General features: G+C 42.0%; 1 protein-coding gene across 2 annotated transcripts in view; it reads left to right on the top strand.

Moving 5' to 3' along the window:
• TTC8 (tetratricopeptide repeat domain 8) overlaps positions 1-23,020 on the top strand; it is a 71,589-nt gene extending 48,569 nt beyond the window's left edge. The window contains exons 11-15 of one of the 2 annotated variants that reach the window (XM_056133621.1): positions 11,754-11,893; positions 13,489-13,663; positions 14,135-14,257; positions 20,997-21,080; positions 22,810-23,020. In XM_056133621.1, coding sequence (XP_055989596.1) covers positions 11,754-11,893; positions 13,489-13,663; positions 14,135-14,257; positions 20,997-21,080; positions 22,810-22,926 — 639 coding nt within the window. In that variant the 3' untranslated portion in view covers positions 22,927-23,020. The remainder of the gene's footprint in view (positions 1-11,753; positions 11,894-13,488; positions 13,664-14,134; positions 14,258-20,996; positions 21,081-22,809) is intronic. The other variant, XM_056133622.1, reaches the window with a different exon arrangement.
• Positions 23,021-23,284: the final 264 nt, after the last annotated feature.

Genomic DNA, 23,284 nt, shown 5'->3' with positions numbered 1-23,284 from the left:
ACCACAGGATCTAGTATGTCAAGTGTCCGTATATCTTATATATCTTGTGCTTTCCATTTTATTCTCTTATTGCTATTAACTACTAGTGTTTTGCCATTGCACTTTCTGTAGTTTTATAAAACTTACTGTTTGGTACAGCTCTTTGATCATCTTCATTCAAAATGTCTTGGCTATTTTGGACTTTGCTTCTTTTTATAAACATTAGAGCCATCTTGTCAAATTCTATAAAAAGCCCCATTAAGATAACCTCCCTGCTGTCTAATTACTGTATCTTTATAGTAACTTCTGACCCTAGACTGGGAGAATTCTACCATCTGTTCTTCTTCACAGTTGGTTATTCTTGGCTTGTTGCTGTTCCATAGTTACCATAGGATTTACTTATCAAGAATCACTAAAAATATCTGTGCTGGTGTTTTGATTGGAATTACAATAAATATATGAATGGGGTGGGGCTGGCATTACATTTTTCCTCACTCTTGACATAATGCTTCATTTACTTAGGTCTTTTTTTTTTTGTCTTTAATGACTGTAGCACTGTAGCGTTGTCCTCCCGTTGTTCATAGATTTGCTCGCGCGGGCCCAATAACGTCTCCATTGTGAGACTTGTTGTTACTGTGTTTGGCATATCGAATATGTCACGAGTAGCTTGCCAGGCTTTGCCGTGCAAGCAAGATACTCTCGTTAGCTTGCTGGGCTTTCCGAGAGGGGTGGAGAAATCGAACCCGGCTCAGCCAGGCCAGCCTTGGGCAAGGCAAACGCCCTACTGCTGTGCTATTGTTCCAGCCCACTATTTAGTATTTATTTAGTATTTATTTCCATAATGATGTTTTGTTTAGGGCATCCCAAATCACTGTGAGATTCAGTGATTCATTAGAAGGATCCAGAATAAAGGGAAAAGGCACATGAAGCAAAGTTCAAAGGGAACCAAAGATTGCAAGCTTTCAAAAATCCTCCCCTAGGGAAGCCCCACAAGGTAGACTTAGATATAATTTTCCCAGTAATGAGTTATGATAGCATGTAGGCAACATTGTCTATCAGGAAGATCTATACAGACTTGCTTGGTATACTAGGTTCTAATCAGGGGCTGGATATAAGCATCCCTTTTAATGGTACTACAATCCTAGTTTCCAAGAAGTAAACCTGGGATTCCTCATAAACCACATTATGCAATTGCTTTAGCATTATGAGAGCCTCTTATTTGGAGAATTTTGTTTTATTTTTTAATTTTGGGGGGGAGGGGCTCGTGTTTGGGCCACACACAGCAGTGCTCAGAGCTCATTCCTGGCTCTGTGCTCAGGGATCTCCATTGACTGGACTCAGGGACCATATGAGGTGCCAGAGATTGAAACCAGGTCAGCGCATTGTAGAAAGCAAGCACCCTCCCTGCTGTACTTTCACTCCAGCCCATTTCAGGAAAGTTTTATATCAATATAGGAAACCAGTCAAGTTCTCAGATGCCAACCAGATTTGTACAACTAACAGTGTCAGATTTGTACTGCTAACTCTTTTCTGGATAGGTGTTATATATGTTTTGTCCTTTTTTTTTCTGTTTTCTACTTTATTATTTCTGGTGAGTGGGAGTACATTGATTTTTTTAAATTAATTTTGATACCAGTGACCTAACGGAGTACTTTAAAAATTCTAATACCTTTCCCATAGATTCTCCTAAATTTTCTCAGCAATAATCTTCATCTACCCAGAAATTTTAATCTTTTTATTTAAATGATTTTTACTCCCTGCTGGGTATCTGGTGGGGAGTATGGTGTTGGAATGATGTATACATGAGACCACCATCAACAGTATTGTAAATCACGGTACCTCAGTTAAATTTTTTTAATGATTTTTTTCCTTCTTTTTTTGCTTATTATTTTTGACAAATATAGTACTGTACACAAACACCTCTACTCTGATATTATTGAAACTGTAGGTATGATATAAAACTTTTTGTTAGAAAAGGAATGGAAGTTATTTATCTTGGTTGTCAGATCATATCTAGCAGTACTCGTGGCCTCCTCCCAGCTCTGTGTTCATAGATCACTTCTGGTGGAGCTCAGGGGACCACATGTTATTTCAGGGATCAAATTCCACATCGTCTGTGTGCAAGGCAAGTGCCTTACCCATTGTACTATTGTTCTAGCCCTTTTTATTCTTTTTATTTGGAGAGAGGGAGATGTTTGGGCCATACCCAGTGGTACTGAAAGTTTACTCCTGACTGCTACTGGTAATTAACTGGGATTAGTCTGCAAGGCAAGTACCCTAAGTCCCGCTCTTTCTCCATTCTCCAGAACGGAAGATTACAATAGTTACTATATTTGAATAGCATTCTCTAAGTGACTTTAATTTTTTTCTAGCGTTGATTTATACTATCTGTATTTTTCATATTTTTGTATAAATAACATTTCTGTATTTTAAAATTAAAACAAAAGTACTTTGTCATTAGTAACCTAGAAATATTGACTTCTTTTGAAATATAATTTGTTAAGCACAAATGGAAGAGTTTGATCATTCAAGCTAGAGAAACAGTGCAATGGATAGAGTGCTTGCTTGCACACAGCTGATCCTGCTTGAATCCCCAGCTTCCCATGGGATCCCCCGAGCACTGCCAGGAATAATTCCTGAGCACAGAGGCAGGAGTCATTCCTGAGTGTTGCTGGTGTGGCCCAAAAACAGGAAAAAAAAAAAGTTGAATTTGATCATTCAATACAAATGACTAGAAATAGGAATTGGAGACTAGGAACGATGATTTGGATCCATGAACAAGGAATAGTATTCGGGGCCTGGGGTATGGAGGGGGGCAGTGCCAAGCAGTGTACTCTGAGTTGGGACACTGGGAATTTTAAAGGGAAAGGCCGAGAAGTGGTCCGAGTTAGTCATTTGTTATGGAAACTTGGGGATTGGTTCTTAAGACCATGTACTTGTCCACGATTGGCTGACAGGAGTCTTCTGACAGAAAACTGCTTTGTGTTGCTGTGATCAGCAGATGGTCTCTTGTTTTTTTATAGTCACAGAGTTGCTGAATCAGGCTGTTTAATTTGCACCTAGAAGTCTCAACATGGCAGTTCAAGATAAGCTCCAGTCTGTTTGATTCAAAACAGGTTCCGAGACGTGAAATAAAAATTTGACCCATAAGTCCTCAAAAGGGAATAAAAATAGAATCAGTTTTGAAAAACAGTAGAATTTAGGCATGGTGATGATTATCCTCATGTATTCGGAGCCCTTTGACCTTCAGACTCCACCTTTTGCCTCTTCCAGTCCTTCCACCTCTCTCTGCATAGGCAGGAAGTGCTGGCAGAAAGAGCCAGAGAATGTGGCATTTTCGGCATATGGTGCTGGTGGGTTCCAGCACTGTTGTTCAGGCTGGGTTGGTGAGTGACTGGGGTGCGGATGGGGAGCCCCAGGGGACGAGCTTCCATTCACCAGCCGCCTTCTTTCTTTCCTTGCTCTGGCTAAGAGTCGGAGGAACTTATTTTATAGTTGTATTCATAAATGCAAATGAACGAAAGGAGAATTTGGGTTTATATAGAAAGAGAGTGGAGAGGAACACTTTTTTTTTCTTTTTGGATCACACCTGGAGATGCACAGGGCTTACTCCTGGCTCATGCACTCGGGAATTACTCCTGGCGGTGCTCAGAGGACCATGCGGGATGCTGGGAATCCAACCCGGTCGGCCCCGTGTGCAAGGCAAACGCCCTACCCATTGTGCTATCACTCCAGCCCCTCACGAGGAACACATTCTAAAGGTGGGGAAAATGTGGCTTGCACAAATGGGGGGTGATTGCGGACTAAGTTGTGACTTGAAATCCTTGAATATAGTACTTCCCTTGAATTTACATAGTTCATTTCCCCCAGGCCCAAGCTTTCCCCACACAGACAGATTTCTTGTGCTTCTTTTTGTCTTTATGTGTCAGTGAATTTAGAGTTAATTAGCGAAGTTTGTTCTTTGGCATTACAGCCCACACTACATATGCCCTTGGGGATTTTTATATGTACACCATGCTTTTCTCCGGAGGGATTTTCTTCCTGTATGTGCTTTTCTTTTTATTTATCACTTTAATTTTGGTCTTGTATCTCTTAAATGTTTCCTCTTTTGAAAAGAACACGTTGTACAGTCTCATGTTCGTTGCTTGTTTTTCAGAGAAACTTATTCGAGATGGTTTATCCTTGTTAAGGATGTTTGGTTGCAATTTCTTGAGGCATTTTATTTATCCATTCAAAAGGCATGTCCTTATTTGAACTGCTCTTTGTTAAGAGATGTTTCACATTGAAGACATTACCTGAGGCATATTACTCTAATAATACTTTTTGGGCATCATAAAAATTAGGTTATGTTTTAGAAGTACTGCCCATTCTCTATCTACATCAATTTTTTGGAAAAGATATTTATATATTTACTAAGCTGAGAGGTGAGTTTGAGAAACATGGCAACATTCTCTTCCTTAATTTTTAAAATTCTAATGTTTTTAATTTAATATTAAAATTCTAAATATCTCATTAAAGTTAGTTTTTTTCAGATTGGGTCAAAAATAGCCACCATAAAAATTACTTAAATGATATCATGGTTATTTATATATTTGAAAATACTATTTTAATCTATTTTAATAAAATTTATTGCAGTGCCACCATAATTTAAACAACTCTTATGCAGGAATTGGTTGAAGAGCCAAAATAATAGAGTCCACATAGGTTCATATATATGAAAATTTATGATGTTATTAAAAATTGTCTTTTGGACCCTTTGGTTGGTTGGGTTATTAATCGATAAAAATAGACCTGGGTGAGTAATGATTTTTTTTGCTGAAAGAATCCATTACTGCCAGGTGACTGAAAGATTTAAAACCATGAAAGTTCCAGGAGAGAGCACAGATGAATTATTTGTATATACTTGAAAATGGTGAAGACTTTTCTAAGCCTGAGACAAAGTCAGAATACTATAAGAGAAAATGTTGATAAACCCAAGGACAGAAAAGTTAGTTTTTCTAAACTGTAAGAACAAAAATATAAATAAAGTTTATGACACAAAAGCAAAAATGGTAAAACAAAACAAACCACAATGAAATGGAAAAAACTTTAGTCTTGCCCTGAATGGATAAGAGGTTACTTTTAAGGTCCCAATCTGTTCCTTGCTTAAAAACTGCTGGATTTCAAGAGACTTCGAGATTGGTGGGAGATTCAACCTCAAATGAGCATGCACACACCTTTACAAATTTACTTATTTTGCCAGTGATATAAAGACTGATGGGAACAAGGGTATCCTACAGTCTGGTCTTTGCCCAGGCCCTTATTTCCCTACCAGTCATGATTGACTCTCTTCATACATGTCAGATCACCCCAAGACTAAGACCACAGCCAGATTCCAGCAGCTTTCAGCCATGCTACCATTCCTCCTTGACTGGGGTCCCTGCAGGCCTCAGTGCCTGGTGCATAGACGATGGGACTGCTCAAACCATCTGTATTTCCTCTGAAGGGTATGTTTATACCCACTGGTCTTCCTGGCAGGAAACTAAGTGAGCATCAGCAGGGATTCCTTTCACCTGGAGTGAGTGATGCAGGAACTATGACAGCGGGTCTTTGTGCTCATCCACAATTTCCAGGTTCTTCAATATCGTTCAATATTTTTGTTCTTCATTATTTCAAGAATGAAAATACTGAAGAGTTAAGATGCTCAAGACTCAGAGTTGGAAGCAGAAAAGTTTATTGAAAAGTAGAAGAAAAACTCCCCAGTCAGGGAGGAACTTAGTACAGGACTAAATTAAGTGTGGCTCATTTTGTGGGATTTTTATAGGACTGCTGGGTCTTTTTTTTTAAATTTTTTGTTATGACACCATGATTTGCCAAGTCATTTATAAGACAATTAGTTTTAGTCATCAAATGTTCCAACACCAGTCCCAACACCAGTGTGACCTTCCCTCCACCAATGTCCCCAGTTTCCCATTACCACCCCAGCCGGCTCCATTAGAAGGCACAAAAAAATTATTTCACATTATTTGTGATGGGCTGGAGTGATAGCACAGTGGGTAGGGCATTTGCCTTGCATGCGACCAACCTGGGTTCAATTCCTCCATCCCGCTTGGAGAACCCGACAAGCTACCGAGAGTATCCCGCCCACACAGCAGAGTCTGGCAAGCTACCTGTGGCGTATTTGATATGCCAAAAAAAGTAACAATAAGTCTCACAATGGAGATGTTACTGGTACCCGCTTGAGCAAATCAATGAACAACTGGATGACAGTGCTACAATGCTGTTTGTTACAACATGTACAGATGGAGTTGTCAAAACTTAGATCCATAAAAGACAATTTGTGATTATTGTTACATCTCACAATGGTGTTGTTGTAGTCATTGTCTGAGGACTTATGTGTTAGTTGATGCTAATTGGGCCTTCTGTTTTTATTGTTTTTGCTCATTGAGCTTGGTGGGCTTCGATGCAACTTTCCCATCAGATTTGCTGTGATCCTCCTGGGCTGACAATGCTATGAAATTTGGAGGTGTCAGGCCACATTTGTCATTCCAGGATTCATGGAGCTGGAATGATTTGGTGGTGTGGCAGCTTGCTGAGGTTCAGTTGTGGAGCTGGGCCATTTGTATGTCAGAGGGTGTAAGGAGTGGGTGCAGACAGCTGTGCCTTTAAGCAGAAAGGGGAATCTGCCCACCCCCATTCTGAGAAGGACCCAGAGTGGTCAGCCCCAGCTGGTCTACCTGGAGAGAGTCTGCAGCATACTGGCATACTATATTCTTTTGGAGATTAGCTGTGTAGCTGGGCAGTCTTTGTATTTCTTACCAAAGTCTCAGAGGATTCCCATTTGCTTCCCCAGATGTCTTGTTAATTTAGGACCTGTTTGTGTGGTTAAGATAAGATTAACATCTTTCATTCCCACTGCGCTGGTGGGGACTGTCTATTTAACACCTTTTAGGTTATATTGCACCATATGCCCAAGTATTGCCCCATTATCTCTAGTCGTCTGTGAGCCCTTAAATTCTCCTGGGGCAGAATGTATGGTTTTGGGAAATTATATACAGAAAGAGCCTAGGAATGTTCAGGAATGTTTAAACAGCAAAAATGAAGACAGCAAAAATAGAGCTGTTCATGGCAGCAGCTGGTAAGGGGAAACTGAGGTTTCTTCTTTCAAAAGGAAGTAGGATTCCATGCCAGCAATTGCCAAGGCATACCTCTATTAGTTGGAAAGTGCCCCACTAGGCTGCTCTGACTCATGAACCAGTGCTCAAAGACAAAAGATGAGCTTGGAAAGGAAAATGAAAATGGCTCTGTACTCAAGGGTCCATTCACGCTTACCCAAGAGTAAACCAGGGAGAGCTATGTGCAAGGCAAGTACCTTAATCCTTGTACTATTTCTCTGGTCCTAGGAACATTTTTAAAAGAATACTGAGGGAACTATTAGTAGCTTCCACTGACCAGGATTTGGGGGACTTTTCATTTTATATCCATTTGCCGTATTTAAGTTTATGTAATATAAGCACATGTTTTTATAAGAACAAGTTTGAAGTACACCATATGAGGTTACTAGAAACATAAGTTAATTTCACTCTAAAATTCCTCGAAGATACATAAATGAATTCTCTGCCTATCAATCAAGTACACAAGCATCCTAAAGCATCCTTTATGGAACTAAAGACCTTGAAACAACTAGCTGTTCAGACTGGAGTAGCTTTGCACTGGGCTTGCCACCAGTTTGTTTTTCTTCTTTTTTTGTAGGAGTACTGCTATTTATTCAGCCACTGATTAGCTGATTGAATTGTGCATGAACTCCACTTTACTTTTTTTTTCTTTTTCCATTTTTTATAATTTTATTTATTGAATCACCGTGAGAGCAGTTACAAAGCTTTTGGGTCTAAGTCTCAGTCATACAATGAAACACCCGTACCTTCACCAGTGCCCATTCTCCACCACCAAAAATCCCAGTATACCCCCATCCCACACCCTCCCCCTGCCTGTGGGGCAGATGATTTCTACATTACTCTCTCTACACTTTGATCACATTCACTATTTCGACACCAGATCCACCATTATTTAAGATTTTACCCCAACACTCAGATCTGCTGAAAAGGCAAGAATAGACAATTTGTGTTCTATTGCTGGTTATGAATAACATATGATGTCGTGTGGCTGCAGTAGGGCCATGTGGTTTTGAAGTTCTGAAATTTTAACACTTAAATCTGGAGGGATTTCTGCCAAAAGCCACTGGGTGTAGAGATCTGCTCCTGAGTCTCTGGGATCATGGCCGTTGAGCAGCTTGATGAGGAGCCAAAGAGGCCATTCGTGGGCGATGACTTGGGGTCTCATTGGGGTGGGGAAGACAGGCCCGGCTCCACCTCCCCCCCCATCCCGTGAGACCCAACAAGTTTCGTCACTGCGGGCCCAAGCCTGACTGTCCAATGGCCTCTGGAGGATGACAGCCACCAAGTCGCCAAGAGGGAGCAGGCGGAGGGACAGCACCCATTCCCCCCTGGGGTGATGCCACCAGTTTTAATCTGAATTGATCGCCTCCAAATTCATCTCTTGAAGCCCTTACCTTCAATTGTACTTTGAGATGGGGCTTTGGAGTCCTCTAACTTGTTTAGAGGAGGTCAGAGGGCTGGTAGGCTCATGATAGCGTTGGCCCTACTAAGAAGAGACACTAGGAAATTGGGCCCTCAGCCACATGAAGGCTCAGTGAGTGGAGGCTGCCTGCAAGCTTGGAAGAGAATCCCCCCTGGGACCCTGGCCATGCTGTTGCCTTGATCTTGGACTTCCAGACTCCAGAACTGTGAGAACATTGATGTCTGTTGGCATAGCCACCCAGTGTTGCTTATGGAAGCCCATGTGGACTCGTAATACACTGCCCTTTGCAGCTCTAACACTGGAGCTAGCATGCGGAGATGTGGCAGTCCAAGAAATCAGAAATGTGGCAATCCTGGGCTCCACGGGTTCCAGGGCCATTAAAGCTTCCTAATGATGTTGCCGCCTGGATGTGAAGATTACTCTGGGAAGGAAAATGTATTAGTTTGTAAACACAGTGATTAAAAACAACAGAAATTTCTCAGTCTAGGCTCTGCAAGATGAAGGTGCTGACCACTTTGGTTCCTAGTGAGGACCCTCTTCTTGTCTGGGCTGTATGTCTTCCTCCTGTGTCCCCACAGAGGGGGGGGAAAGAAGTTCTTTTTTTTTTCTTTTTGGGTCACACCCAGCGATGCTCAAGGGTTACTCCTGGCTCATGCACTCAGGAATCACTCCTGGCGGTGCTTGGGGGACCATATGAGATGCTGGGAATCGAACCTGTGTCGGCATGTTGACTTCGTGCAAGGCAAATGCCCTACCCCCTGTGCTATCGCTCCAGCCCCAAGAAGTCCTTTTTTTGATAACTTAAATAAAATTATTGTTGAGATAACATTGATTTTTTTTGGCTTTTTGGGGTCACACCTGGCACTCCTGGCTCTGAGTAACTCAGGAGTTACTCCTGGTGGTGCTTAGGGGACCATATGGGATGCTGGGAATCGAACCTGGGTCTGCCGCGTGCAAGGCAAACGCCCTACCCGCTGTGCTATTTCTCCAGCCCCAAGATAACATTGATTTTTTTTTAAAGATATTTTCCCCTTTTTGGGAGATGAAAGCATATCTGGAAGTGTTCAAGGCTTACTCTTGGATCTGAGCTCAGGGATCACCCCTGGAGGTTTCAGGGGACCACAAGGGGTGCTGAGGATTGACTTGGGTTGGCCAAGTGTAAGACAGGCACCTTCCCCTGCTGTGCCATTTGCTCCAGTTCGTTGTGTCTTTTTTTTTTTTAGGACGTTTGCCTTGCACGCAGCCAGCCCGGCTGAGCCGGGTTCAATTCCTCTGCCCCTCTCGGAGAGCCCAGCAAGCTACCGAGAGTATCTCGCCTGCACGGCAAAGTCTGGCAAGCTACCTGGGACGTATTCAATATGCCAAACACAGTAACAACAAGTCTCAAAAATGGAGACGTTACTGGACTCACTCGAGCAAATCGATGAACAATGGGAGGACAGTGTTTTGTTTTGTTTAAATTTTATTGAATCACCGTGAGATAGTTACAAGCTTTCATGTTTGGGTTACAATCACACAATGATCAAACACTCATCCCTCCACCAGTGCGCATTCCTCACCACCAGTATGCCCAGTATACCCCGCTTTCCCACTCTCCCCCTGCCTCCATGGAAGACATTATTCCCCATAATCTCTCTCTACTTTTTGGGGCATTATGGTTTGCATATTTACCCCGGAGGGGAGATACCATGATCAAGTTGTGTCTTTCTTAAGGGCATGTATCCCAGTCATGATCACTCCACCTATAATCCGTTTAACCCCCCCACCTCCGCTGCACACACACAGGCTCCACCTCCAACCACCTTCACACTGAGTACTGAAACTTCATTATAACATTGGACTGTTCAGTCCATAGAAGGGAAGGTCTTGGAATACACGTGGGGTGGTGACCACACTGGAATCAGTTACCATGGTTTACTGCATAATCATTGCAACTGCATAATTGTGTGATAACTACAACACATTCTTTTGAGACCTTTGTTATGCAAAATATAACAAAACTCCACATTTCTTCAATTGTTTTCTTTTTAATACCTTTGAGTGAATTCCATATTAAAACATTAAGGGATAGTTGTATACAAAACAATGAAAAATTTGGGAAAGTGAGAGCTCGTAATTAGCCAACAAATGTATCCATGGTCTTGTGTTTTGTAAAAAAGTTTAAAATTGATGTTCAGTTATAAATAATGAATGTTACAGCAGTGGCTTTGAGAGATCCGAGGCTCTTTGTCTTTTATGTTTTGCATTGGTTGGGAGGGCACACCCAGTATTCAGGGGCTACTCCTGGTTCTGTGCTCAGGAGTGACCATTGGCGGTGTTCGGGGACCATGTGTGGGGAATTGGGTTGTAGTGGAGCAAGGCAAGTGTTTAACCCCTGTGCTATCTCTTTGGTCCCAAGATGTGAGATTCTTGGGTAACGATCAAATGCATGATTAGAGACTCCTGGTCTTCCTGCTCCCCTTCTTCTCCACTTGGATGGGCCCAGTGTGTAGTCACCAAATTATTCTTTTAAAAAGGTGCCACACTCTGTTACTCCTCTGCCCTTAACCTCTTAAGTTCTCTTAACTTAGAACAACACTGAAGTTCTTACCCTGTCAAAAACCCCTGGCTGCCTCTCCTGCCTCCTGTATATTGTCTCTCCCTCTCTTCTGCCTCCCTCCATCCCTTCTGCCCTCTCTTTCCTCCCCCATACACCCTTCCTGCCCTCCCCCCTGTCTTTTGTAGCCTCCTCAACCTTTGTGTGGCCCCTCAGACCCAACCAGAGCTTCCAACTTCAGGCTTGCTCATCCCTCCGCCCAGATGAGCTTCCCCCAAATGTGCCTGCGTCCCCCTTCGATTGAGGATTGGTTGTTCACAGGACTCCTCTTCCAGATGGTTCCTTGGCAACCCCTTCTGAAGCAGCCCCCTCTCTCCTCCCCTTCCTCCTCCTCGCCTTTCCTGCTCTGTTTTTCTTCATTTTTTCCTGGCAATCTCTCGTATGTTTGTTCATTTGTTTGTCTTCCCTGCCAAATGCCACCTCCTGGATTGAGTCGCTTTCTCTTGTCATCCGTCTTGTGCCCTGGGGGGCTTAAAATGGAGTTTGGCACATGATAGATTCGCTGTGTTTGTTGAATGAATGAATGAATGAATGTGAAATCAGAAAAAAAAAATTCTTGGCAGTGAATAAAGTCTTGTTCTTCTGTCTTCCCGGAGAGTAGGAAATGAACAACGCATCATCAGCAGCTGAGTACTACAAAGAAGTCTTGAAACAGGACAGCACTCACGTGGAGGCCATCGCTTGCATTGGGAGCAACCACTTCTATTCGGATCAGCCAGAAATAGCTCTCCGTTTCTACAGGTCAGCTTTACCTTCCAGTTGTCAAGCTACTTTACTGTCAAATATTAGTAAAACAAACAGTGAATAATAAAAAAGAAAAAATAAGGTACAGGACATATTGCTATGAGATCCCAAATTCAATCACCCTCAATCTTTAAACGTGTTAGAAATGGCATCAATAATTTGGAAGTATGCAAATACTTGGCATCATGCAGAAACACCTGGTTGACAAACTTGAGTTATTTTTTTCAGATAATAATTTTATTGTAATGATAAAGCTTATGGAGGTGAAACACAATGAACAAGCTCCTTCTTTATAATAAGATTCTTTTTTTTTTAAATTTTATTAGTGAGACACCGTGAGGTACAGTTGTAGACTTACAGATTTTGTGCTTGGGTTTCAATTATACAATGATCAAATACCCATCCCTCCTAAGACACCATGTCACAGGCAGAGTTATTTTGTCATCAACCAATGACAGTTTGGTAGTTACTGAAAGATTTCATGCTGTTATTGCCTCCATTAATCCCAGTGTACCTGAGAACCTTGGAGTAGGAAGTGATGGATTCGTATAGTACAGTTATGAGCCTTAGAAAGACCCCACATCGGATGGCCTTCTTGGTGAAGCATTGTCAATTTTTTTTTGGATTTTTTTTGGGGGGAGTAGAGCAGAGAAGGGGTTGGTTATACCTGCTCAGGAGTTACTCCTGGCTCTGCATTCAGGAACCACTCCTGGCGGTGCTTGTGTACCATATGGGATGCCAGGTATCGAACCTTGGTCGGCTGCTTGCTGCTGTACTATCGCTCCAACCTGCGTTGTCAGTTTTTACGGATACATTGCTTTCAATTTCTTCACTGGTCCTCTCTTGAGACATACTTATTTTATTTCTACTTTTGGTTTTCAAAATTAATTTTAAAATTATTCTTCGATAACACAGTTGACTGCTGTGTGGTAGGAGCATAAAATATAAAGTGTGAGGGTGTCCTCTGCATGGGCAGCTGATGCCCCTCAGGCCTGGTCAGCCTGTGCGGCATCTTCATTCACTTATTTGAACTCCATTGTTCTTTGTCTTTCGGAACTCATGAGTGTGTAGGTGCAAAGTGGGCTTCTTGAAAATCACATGGATAACATGGGGACCCACTGATGGGCCTGTCTAATTTGCTACACTGCAAAATACATATAACCTAGGCCAGAGCGGAGCTAATCTAATGCTTGGAGGTATACACTTAATGCAGCGTTCAACTTAATTTAGGTCTGTGGGATTTGTTTGTGACCTCCAAAACTCTCTGAAACACAAATGCGTGGATTTTACTTTATGCGACTATTTTATTCCGCACTGTGGTTCTCTCACAAAGCGTTTGTGGAAAGAGGCTTATATAACCCGGTTCTGACCTTGCCTCTGGACATATTTCCCATGCCCAGTACTATTGCAAAAGATAATTCTTTTGTACTGGCTTTTACATGTTTTTTTTTTTTTGAGGGGAAGTGGGGCTTAAATATAACTTTTTTACATAAAATAAAGTCATTTCAAACAGTAAATATATGTAAATTATATATAGCTTTAACATTTATAAATTTGGGCTGACACCCAAATTTGTGTTCTTTTTCAACAAGGCGACTCCTGCAGATGGGTGTTTACAACTGCCAGCTTTTCAACAATCTGGGGCTCTGCTGCTTCTATGCCCAGCAGTATGATATGACTCTGACCTCATTTGAACGTGCCCTCTCCCTGGCTGAAAATGAAGATGAGGCAGCTGATGTCTGGTACAACTTGGGCCATATAGCTGTGGTAGGTTGTTTCTCTGATATGACTTCTGGTATAACAAAGGGGTGCAGGTTCACTTGAAGAGAACTTCTGGAATTCCTGCTATTGCCAGTCCAGGTTCAGTTTGGTTTTTTTTTTCCCGAATGTATTTTTTTTTCTTTTTGGATCACACATGGCGATGCACAGGGGCTACTCCTCCTGGCTCATGCACTCAGGAATTAGTCCTGGCAGTTCTCAGGGGACCATATGGGATGCTGGGTATCGAACCCGGGTCGGCTGTGTGCAAGGCAATCTTCCTATCTGCTGTGCTATTGCTCCAACCCCTTCAATGTAGTTTTTTTTCTGCCTCATTTTATATTCCTTCATGCACAGAATTCATACTTAATTCCTGCAGTCACCCTTTGCAATGTCTATGACAGCAGGACAGATGTCTATATCTGAGGAAGCTGGAGCCAAGCATGGAATTGTGTGTGTGTCTGTGTTTTCCTTTGGCAGGGTGTGGGAGACACGAACCTGGCCTATCAGTGCTTCCGGCTTGCTCTGGTGAACAACAACCACCACGCCGAGGCCTATAACAACCTAGCTGTGCTGGAGATGCGGAAGGGCCATGTCGAGCAGGTTGGTGACCTTGACTGGTGACCTGGTGGACAGTTGGTGCTCTTCAGAGGAAGGCTGTCTGTCCCCTGTGATGTTGGGTTATGTCACAGTTGAGAAGGAAGCTCTGAGGGCTGACAGGCCGGGGTTGCATTCCCGCTCTGTCACGGAGGACCCTTGTGACCTTGTCAGGATCCTCAACCCACTTAGGACAAACTTGTGTTCCTCTCCCCCACCCCATCTTTCCTTCATTTCCTAGAGGACTGTTCTGCACTCACCATCCCCACCCCATCGTCTTTCTGCCCCAGCCCAAATCCTGGGGGCAGTGTTCAGTGGGGACAAAGTTTTCATAACCCTCCTAAGCCCCCCGGGCTGGGTCTGATAAGAAAACAGACTAGAAGGTTTATGGGCAAACAGCATACAGATGTTGAATTTGAATATGTATTTGGAAGAATATACATGAGAATGAAGATCACAAAAAGATCAGAGCAGGAAGTTGGGTTTTTTTTTGTTCATTTGGTTGGTTTTTTTGGGGTCACACCCAGCGATGCACAGGGGTTATTCCTGGTTTTGCCCTCAGGAATTAGTCCTGGCAGTGCTCAGGGGACCATATGGGATGCTGGAAATCAAACCCAGGTCGGCCCCGTGCAAGGCAAACACCTTACGCATTGTGCTATCGCTCCAGCCCCAAGAACAGGGAGCTTTTGGTTTGCAAAAGAGAGATTGAGTGGCAGTAATGTTCGGTCTATAGTCTACTTTCATCATGCATCTCCCATTGTGAGAGGAATCTCCCAACACCCTTTATTTTCGTGCTCCCTTCTCTATCTGAGCTGCCTTCTCCCCTAGCTTGTGCGGCTGGCCTCAAAGCCGTGGGGTAATCCTCCTGGTACTTATCTTGGCTATTCTTGGGTGTTAGTCTCCTATTTTGTTACTTTATGTTCCCCAGATGAATGCAGTCTTTCTATGTCTGTCCCTCTCTTTCTGACTCATTTCGCTTAGCATGAGCATGATACTTTCCAAGGAGAGAACAAAAGGAAATGCCCTGCCACAGAGGTAGGGTGGGATGGGGGGGATGGGGGATAGAAGGAATACTGGGATCAGTGGTGGTGGAGAATGGGCACTGGTTGAGGGATGGGTGTTCAATCATTGTATAACTGAAACCCAAGCACAAAAATTTGTAAGTCTACAACTGTACCTCATGGTGTTTCACTAATAAAAATTTAAGGGGGAAAAAAAAAGAACAGGGAGCTTTTAAAGAGACAAGGAGACAAGGAGATGGTGAACTTTGACAGAAAGGAGAGTTGGTTCCCAAGCTATGTTCAGACAGCCACCTCAGTCTGGTGCAGAGGAGGTCTCATTTGCTCGGGACCTGGTGAGGCCACCTCTTATGTAGGGGCATTTTGTCCTGTTTTAAGGAAGAAGGTGACAGGTAAGAGCGAGAAAGCAGAGTCAGAGAGGTCTTCGGTTTCCAATTTTTGTGCATTTTTCCTTCAGCTGTAGATGTTGATGATGCCCAGGTATAGCATATTTGGGGGTTGCATATTTTAAACCCCATTATACTCTCAAAACGCCTGCTTCCTGTTACCTCTCCCTGTCATCCTGTGTCCCCAGCATGTTCATCAAGTCCTGTTGCCTACCTGAAGGCTACATTCAGGACCTGCTGCATTCTTTACTCTAGCACCTCCAGACTCCCTTTCCTTCTTTTCTTTCTCTGCCCAGCTATCCTCTATTGCCAGGCCTAGTACAGGAGTGTCCTGGCTGCTCTTTGTTTTCATTTGCATCCTGTTTTATATCCTCAGAACAGTCAAGTGACTTTTTCAAAAGTAAGATCAGTTTTGTGACTGCTTTGTTTATTAGCATTCTCTAAAGACTTCTGCCTGCCTTCATTTGGAATAAAATGTGGATTGTAAACCTTGGCCTGCAAGGGTTCACCTAATCTGGCCTCTGGCCCTTTCCTATCTTTTTATATATATATATATATATATATATATTTGCACTTTTTGCTCGAGCACTTTTGGTCATATCCAGCAATGCTCAGGGGTTACTCCTGGTTCTGCACTCAGAAATTACTCATGGAGGTGCTGGAGGAACCATATGGAATGCCAGGGATTGAACCCGGGTCAGCCGTGTGCAAGGCAAACGCCCTACCCGCTATACTATCACTCCATTTTATTTTTATTTATTAAATTATATTTATTTTCACAAAGTTGCTCACGATAATGAATAACATTCAATATTTTGACACCAGTCTCACCGCCATAACAGCTTCCCGCCACCATTATTTTGAATTTTCCTGCCACCACTCAAACTTGCCGAAAAGGCATATGCTAGATAATTTATTTTGTATTGCTTGTTATGAATAGCATAAGACTCCTGGAATTCTAAAATTTTAGATAATTAGGGTCTGGAGAAATTTCTGCTGTGAGCTGCTTGGTTCTGAGATTCTTTTGTGTGTCTCTGGACCATAGCTATTAAGGAGCTCAAATAGCAGCTGAAGGCAGTTTGTGGGCGTGACCTCCAAGGTCCCATAGGGATGGGGAGATGAGAAGGACTGGCCCATCCCCTATCCCTTGAGTCCTGGTGTTTGCCATCACTGCTCCTGTGTATCACTGGGCTTCTCATTGGGTTCTGGAAGTTGGCAGCCACTGGGATTCCTAGGGGGAAGGTGGAGGGACACCTGCTCCCATCTGAGGCACCCCGGTGAAATTGGCCTAGTGCAGAGTCCAGAGGCATCTCTGCATAGAGCTGCTGGGTTCCAAGATTCTTTTGTGTATCTTATTTCTTTTTATAAAAAACATTTATTCAGTTAGCATGATGTCATCTAGTTCCATTCAGATAGTAGCAAAGTGCATCATTTCATCTTTCTTATAACTGCATAGTAGTTCATTATGTATGTATACCACAGCTTCTTGATCCATTCATACTTTAGTTCTACATTGGGATATCCTGGCTATTAATGAACATAGGTATGTATATATCACTTTGAATGTACATTTTTTGCTGTTTTGGTAGATGCCAAAAAGCAAAAACAAACCAACAATTCACTGAATCATTTGGGAGCTCTGTTCTTATACTTTTTTGAGAAGTCTCCATATTCCTTTCCATAGAGGTTAACCCAGATGACATTCCTACCAATGGCGAATAAGGGTTTTTTTCTCGCTACATCCCTGCCAACAACACTGGTTGTTTCCAGTCTTTGTAATATATGCCACTCTCACGAGTGTGAGATAGTACCTCATTGTTTGATTAAATTTCCCCAATAATAAATGATGGTGAACATTTTTTCATATGCGTACCTGCCATCCATTTATCTTCTTTGAGAGAGCATCTGTTCATCTCCTCCCCCTGTTTCGGATGGGGTCGTGGGTCTTATTGTTGAGCTTTGTGGCTGCTACAAAGGAAATGAGCTGATAAAAAGGTGGCCTCCTGAACAGGAGAAAATTTTAGCATCTCCTCTGCTGCCTCCACTCCTTCCCCACTGATGGTGGGGGGCAGCCTTGGCGGCCCTCCTGCTCTACACAGTGCACCACCATTCTTCCCGTCGGGCCTGAGTGCTTCTCTCAGCTTCTCAGTGACATCCTTCTTTTGTCTTTCAAGTTTTAGTGTAACTGCCACCTCCATAGAAAAACCCAGTATCTTGGGGCTGGAGCAATAGCACAGCGGGTAGGGCGGTTGCCTTGCTTGTGTCCAACCCAGGTTCAATTCCCAGCATCCCATATGGTCCCCTGAATACCGCCAGGAATAATTTCTGAGTTCAGAGCCAGGAGTAACCCCTGTGCATTGCCAGGTATAACCCAAAAAGAAAAAAAAAAAAAGGAAAAGCCGGTCTCACTTCAGGTTAAAGGAACTCTCAGGCTCAGTATATCACTCTCCTGTATATGCCCTTCACAGTGCATATTCCATCAAATTTGTTTCATATTCATACGTAGAAGGTAGACATGCTAGCTGCACCCAAGCAGGGATCCTCTCTGTCTTCTAACTTCATGTCGCAGCGCTGGTTGGGATGGGCCTGCTCGGTGGTAGGTGTTCAGTAAGTATCTGTGGCAAGCATGGACAATGTTGAAAATAGAGTGCTGACAGAACTGACACCACGGAGATCTTGAGAGGGTTTGCAGAAGATGCGTACAAGGCACATGCATAATAAAAGCATATTATTAAGCACATGGTGTGAGTTTAAATTGTTCTGTTGCTGTTATTGCGTAAGTAACAGAAAGTTAAGAATGCTAAATACACTCCTACAGCATTAATAGCAGTTAAAAGAAGAAGTGAACAAACAGACCAAGGAAGTAATTACTCGCAGGCCCTGACAGAAAGAACAGCCAGACAGGACCACAGGACCATCTCCAACAGGGTCTCCAAAAAGTAGCAAGAAACTTTTTATCAAAACAAGAACCATCGTTGGGTGTTGCCTTTAATTTACAAATTCCCCAACTGCAAGTAAGATGGATTTGTTCTTTTTTTTTTGGGGGGGGGCTGGTCACACCCGGTGATGCTCAGGGGTTACTCCTGGCTTTGAACTTAGGAATTACTCCTGGTGGTGCTCAGGGGACCATATGAGATGCTGGGAATCATACCCAGATTGGATGCGTGCAAGGCATATATGCCCTACCCACTGTGCTATCGCCCCAAGATAGATTTGTTCTTTTATAAATAAAAATTATTCTAGCATAGGCACTTGTGTTATCAATGGAACTTTGCAATGGAGCCAGCTTTGCAATGGGAAGAAATGATGTGAATTGGGGTTCTGTATACTTTATTTTATTTTTACTTGTTTGTCTGTTTTTAGGACACACCTGGTGGTCCTCAGGACTTACTCCTGGCCCTATATTCAGGGATCATTCCTATTAGGCTCAGGGGGACCATGTGGGGTGCAGGGGATTGGACCTGGGTTGACTGCATGCAAGGCAAATGCCCTACCGGCTCCAGCCTTATAGGGTTCTGAGAACTTCAGAGAACAGAAAACTTATCCTGCTCAATTGATTTCAGTTGTTATTTTCAAGTCAACAGTATAATAATAACAACAATAATAGTAATGGTAATAATAATAATAATAATATGCTTATTATCATCCAGTACAGAATTTGGGACTTTGAAGTTTAACTATGGCTTTTAGGATTTTGATATTTCGTTAGAAAACAGCTCATTAGAAGCTTGCTAAATCAGTCAAAAACTAGACTAAGAAGTGTTATTTCTTTTCAGTAGCAAGAATATTACCTTTTGAGTTATATGTCATGTTGAAGCATAGACTTCACAAGAGCTTCACAAGTAACTAAATCTATTCTGAAAAATAGTACTGTAAATTATGGTTCCTAACTTAAAAACAAGCAAATCTACCCTGTAGTGAGTTTTCACTTCTCCTTTTCCCCTCCATATTTTATTTGATTTTGGGGGGCACCCCCCAAAAGAAATGTCCCAGTGGTGCTCAGGGTTTACTTCTAACTCTGCACTCAGGAATAAATCCTGGCGGTGCTTGGGGGATCAGATGGAATGCTGGAAATGGAACTCACGTTGGCTGTGTGCAAGGCAAATGACCTACCCACTGTAGGTCCCACGCTCCAGTCCCTCCTTCATGTTTTAAAATATGGGATAAACTTTGACTTGTTAATAATAAACCCATAAATATTGATACAATTTGGGTAATGTGTATGTGATTATAATTCGGGTAAGATGTGAGTACTTAATTATGTTAGTAAATCATATATCATGAGGAATATATATTTTTCACAGTATCATTTTTTAAAAAAATTTTATTAGTGAAATACCTTGAGGTACAGTTGTAGACTTAGAAATTTTTGTGCTTGGGTTTCAGTTATACAATGATCGAGTGCCCATCTCTCCACCAGTGCCTATTCTCCACCACCACTGATCCCAGTATCCCTCCCATCCCCCCATCCCCCCCATCCCACCCTGCCTCTGAGGCAGGGCATTCCCTTTGGTTTTCTCTCTCCTTTTGGGTGCTGTGGTTTGCAAAAGAGGCATTGAGTGGCAATCATGTTCAGTCTATAGTCTACTTTCAGCATGCATCTCCCATCCTGGGAGGATCCTCCCAACACCCTTTATTTGGTGCTCCCTTCCCTATCTGAGTTGCCTTTTCCCCTAGCATGTGCGGCTGGTCTCCAAGCCATGAAGTAAACCTCCTTGTACTTATCTCTGCTATTCTTGGGTGTTAGTTTCCTATTTTGTTACTTTATGTTCCCCAGATGAATGCAATCTTTCTATGTCTATCCCTCTCTTTCTGACTCATTTCGCTTAGCATGATACTTTCCATATTGTACCACTTGTATGTAAATTTCATGACTTCATCTTTTCTAACAGCTACATCGTACTCCATTGTAGATGTACCAAAGTTTCTTTAACCAGTCATCTGTTCTCGAACACTCAGGTTTTTTCCAGATTCTAGCTATTGTAAACAGTGCTGCAATGAACAAACAAGTGCAGATGTCACTTCGACTATACTTTTTTGCCTCACTGGGACATATCCCAGGAGTGGTATTGCTGGGTCAAATGGGAGCTCAATTTCTAATTTTACAATATCATTTTTTAAGGTCGTATGCTACATAAAGAATTCTTTTTCCCGAAAACAAATATAGAGGGATGGGTATGTTTGGCAGTTGGAGAATGAATGCTTTGCATGTCAGAAGCCTCGGGCTTGATCTTTTGCACATCTTTCTACTCCGCCAGTCCCTAGAAGAAAATTACAAGTATTGTGCTGATATGTACTTATATGTCTTTGTTTTTCTCTTTTTTCCCCCTTTTCATGCAGGCAAGGGCACTTTTACAAACTGCATCAACTTTAGCACCCCATATGTACGAGCCTCATTTTAACTTTGCAACCATCTCTGATCAGGTATTCTCTTTTTCCAACATTTCTTTTCTGATGTGCTTTCTTTTTCTTGTGTTTAAAGTACAGATACATAAGGAAATTCTAACCGTAGCTTCTGGGAATAAACAATTTTAAAGATAATTCTAATATTTGTAGCATATATCCCTTCACTTCAAGGGACAGTTTAATAAAATTTAAGTAAATTCATCAACAAATGTTGACTAAAGATTCAGTAGATTAAAGAGTATTGTTTCATGTCAAAAAGTCTGATGTGGGCTGGAGAGATAGCACAGGGGGTAGGGCGTTTGCCTTGCATGCGGCCGACCCAGGTTTGATTCCCAGCATCCCATATGGTCCCCTGAGCACCGCCAGGAGTAACTCCTGAGTGCAGAGCCAGGAGTAACCCCTGTGCATCGCCAAGTGTGACCCAGAAAGCAAAAAAAATAAAAGTTTGATGTTTAAAGGGTACTGGATGTTGGTCAGTGGTGTAAGGCACTTGCTCTGCATATGGGAGGCCTTGAATTCAACCCATAGCCTTTACCAAAAGATAGATGTTATATTTATGTCTATGCATTTTAAGTATATATGTGACAGTTACCAAAAAATGCTCATTAAGTACTTTATTTGGCTTTTAAATTTTTTTTTTTTTTTGGTTTCAGTGATACTCAGGGGTTACTCCTGGCTCTGCTCTCAGGAATTACTCCCTAGTAGTGCTCAGAAGACCATTTGGGATACTGAGGATTGAACCTGGGTTGATCACATGCAAGGCAAACACCTTACCTGCTGTATTATCATGCTCCAGCCCTAGTATTTTGTTGTTTAGAAAGTATTCATTAACTGGCTTTTACAGAAAGTAAAGCGTGTATATTTTTTGTACATCACATTGTCACCAACTCGTCAGCAAGACTGCCATAGAATTAAGGATAATTGCAAAAGCTATATTAGCTAAGAACAGTACAGAGGGAAACAAGGCATTACTGCTATATCCCAAAGCTAAAAAGAATCATATTTTATAAGAAGACAAGAGGCATCTAATAACTAACTTAGAAACCTTTCCTTATCCTCAAAGGAGAGTTTGAAGAGAATGGAAAGGTCAAAAAAAATGTTGACTGAGATAAGGAGTCTTTACAGACTACGAGAAAGTATAATAATGTTATTTTTCATATATTACAAAGGCATCTGTACTCAAAAAGCTGTCCTTCATAAGTTGTCATTTGCCGGCCACTGCTCACATGCACCACAGATCGCTGATTCACCCACAGTCAGAGACACGCGTTGTAAAGTGTCAAGTCCCAGCATTACTGTGATTGCACTATTTAGACTCTCCCAGAGCAGGTTATTGGATCTTAAATTTTCTGTCTAAAAGATAATATTCTAATCAAAATATGTCTCTTTGTAGTTCATTACAAATAGTTTTCCAAAGCTCCTGAGAGCTGACTGCTTCAGCACGCAAATGTCATTTTATTTTTATAATCCCATCATGACTGAATATGAAAACTCTGGGTTTTGAATTTGTACTAGACAGCAGTAATGGAGCAGAAATTATTTATGTAATTGGTGATTTGATTTTTCTCACACATTTTAAGAGATTGAAATATAATCTACATGAAAGACTTCTAAAATCAAAGTAATAATGATAACCAAGTGATGTATCCCTAAGAACCTCCTGAATTTTCATAGTATGTGGATGCCTTTTTTTCCAAACTGCCTTGCTCCATTTTTCTCATTCTGTGCTCTCTGATCTTGCTTACAGATTGGAGATCTACAGAGAAGCTATGTTGCTGCTCAAAAGTCCGAAGCTGCGTTTCCAGATCATGTAGATACACAACTTTTAATTAAGCAGTTAAAGCAGCATTTTGCTATGCTATGATTATTTCTTACACCAAATGTATTTTTATAGTATCATTATGCAGGGGGAAAAAGTTATGTGTGCACATACTCATGTGTAAGGGGTGTAATAGAAACTTGTGCTTGTTTAAGAATATATTAATGAAAACTATATTGAAAGATGGGATTTGGGACTGGAGTTAAATTACAGCAAATAGAGCGTTTTTCTGCATGCTGCTTACCCAGGTTCGATCCCCAACATTCCATGTTGTCCCCCAAGCACCACCGGGAATAATTCCTGAGTGCAGAGCCAGGAGTGACCCTTGAGCATTGCCAGGTGTCACTCAAAAAAAAAAGAAAGAAAGAAAGAAAAGAAAAGGATTTGTATGCATCTGTCATGT

The sequence above is a fragment of the Sorex fumeus genome, unplaced genomic scaffold (assembly GCF_029834395.1).
Source record: "Sorex fumeus unplaced genomic scaffold, SorFum_2.1 ptg000098l, whole genome shotgun sequence".
NCBI lineage: Eukaryota > Metazoa > Chordata > Mammalia > Eulipotyphla > Soricidae > Sorex > Sorex fumeus.
The sequence above is the reverse complement of the archived record's forward strand: the minus strand, read 5'-3'. Positions and strand labels throughout refer to the sequence as shown.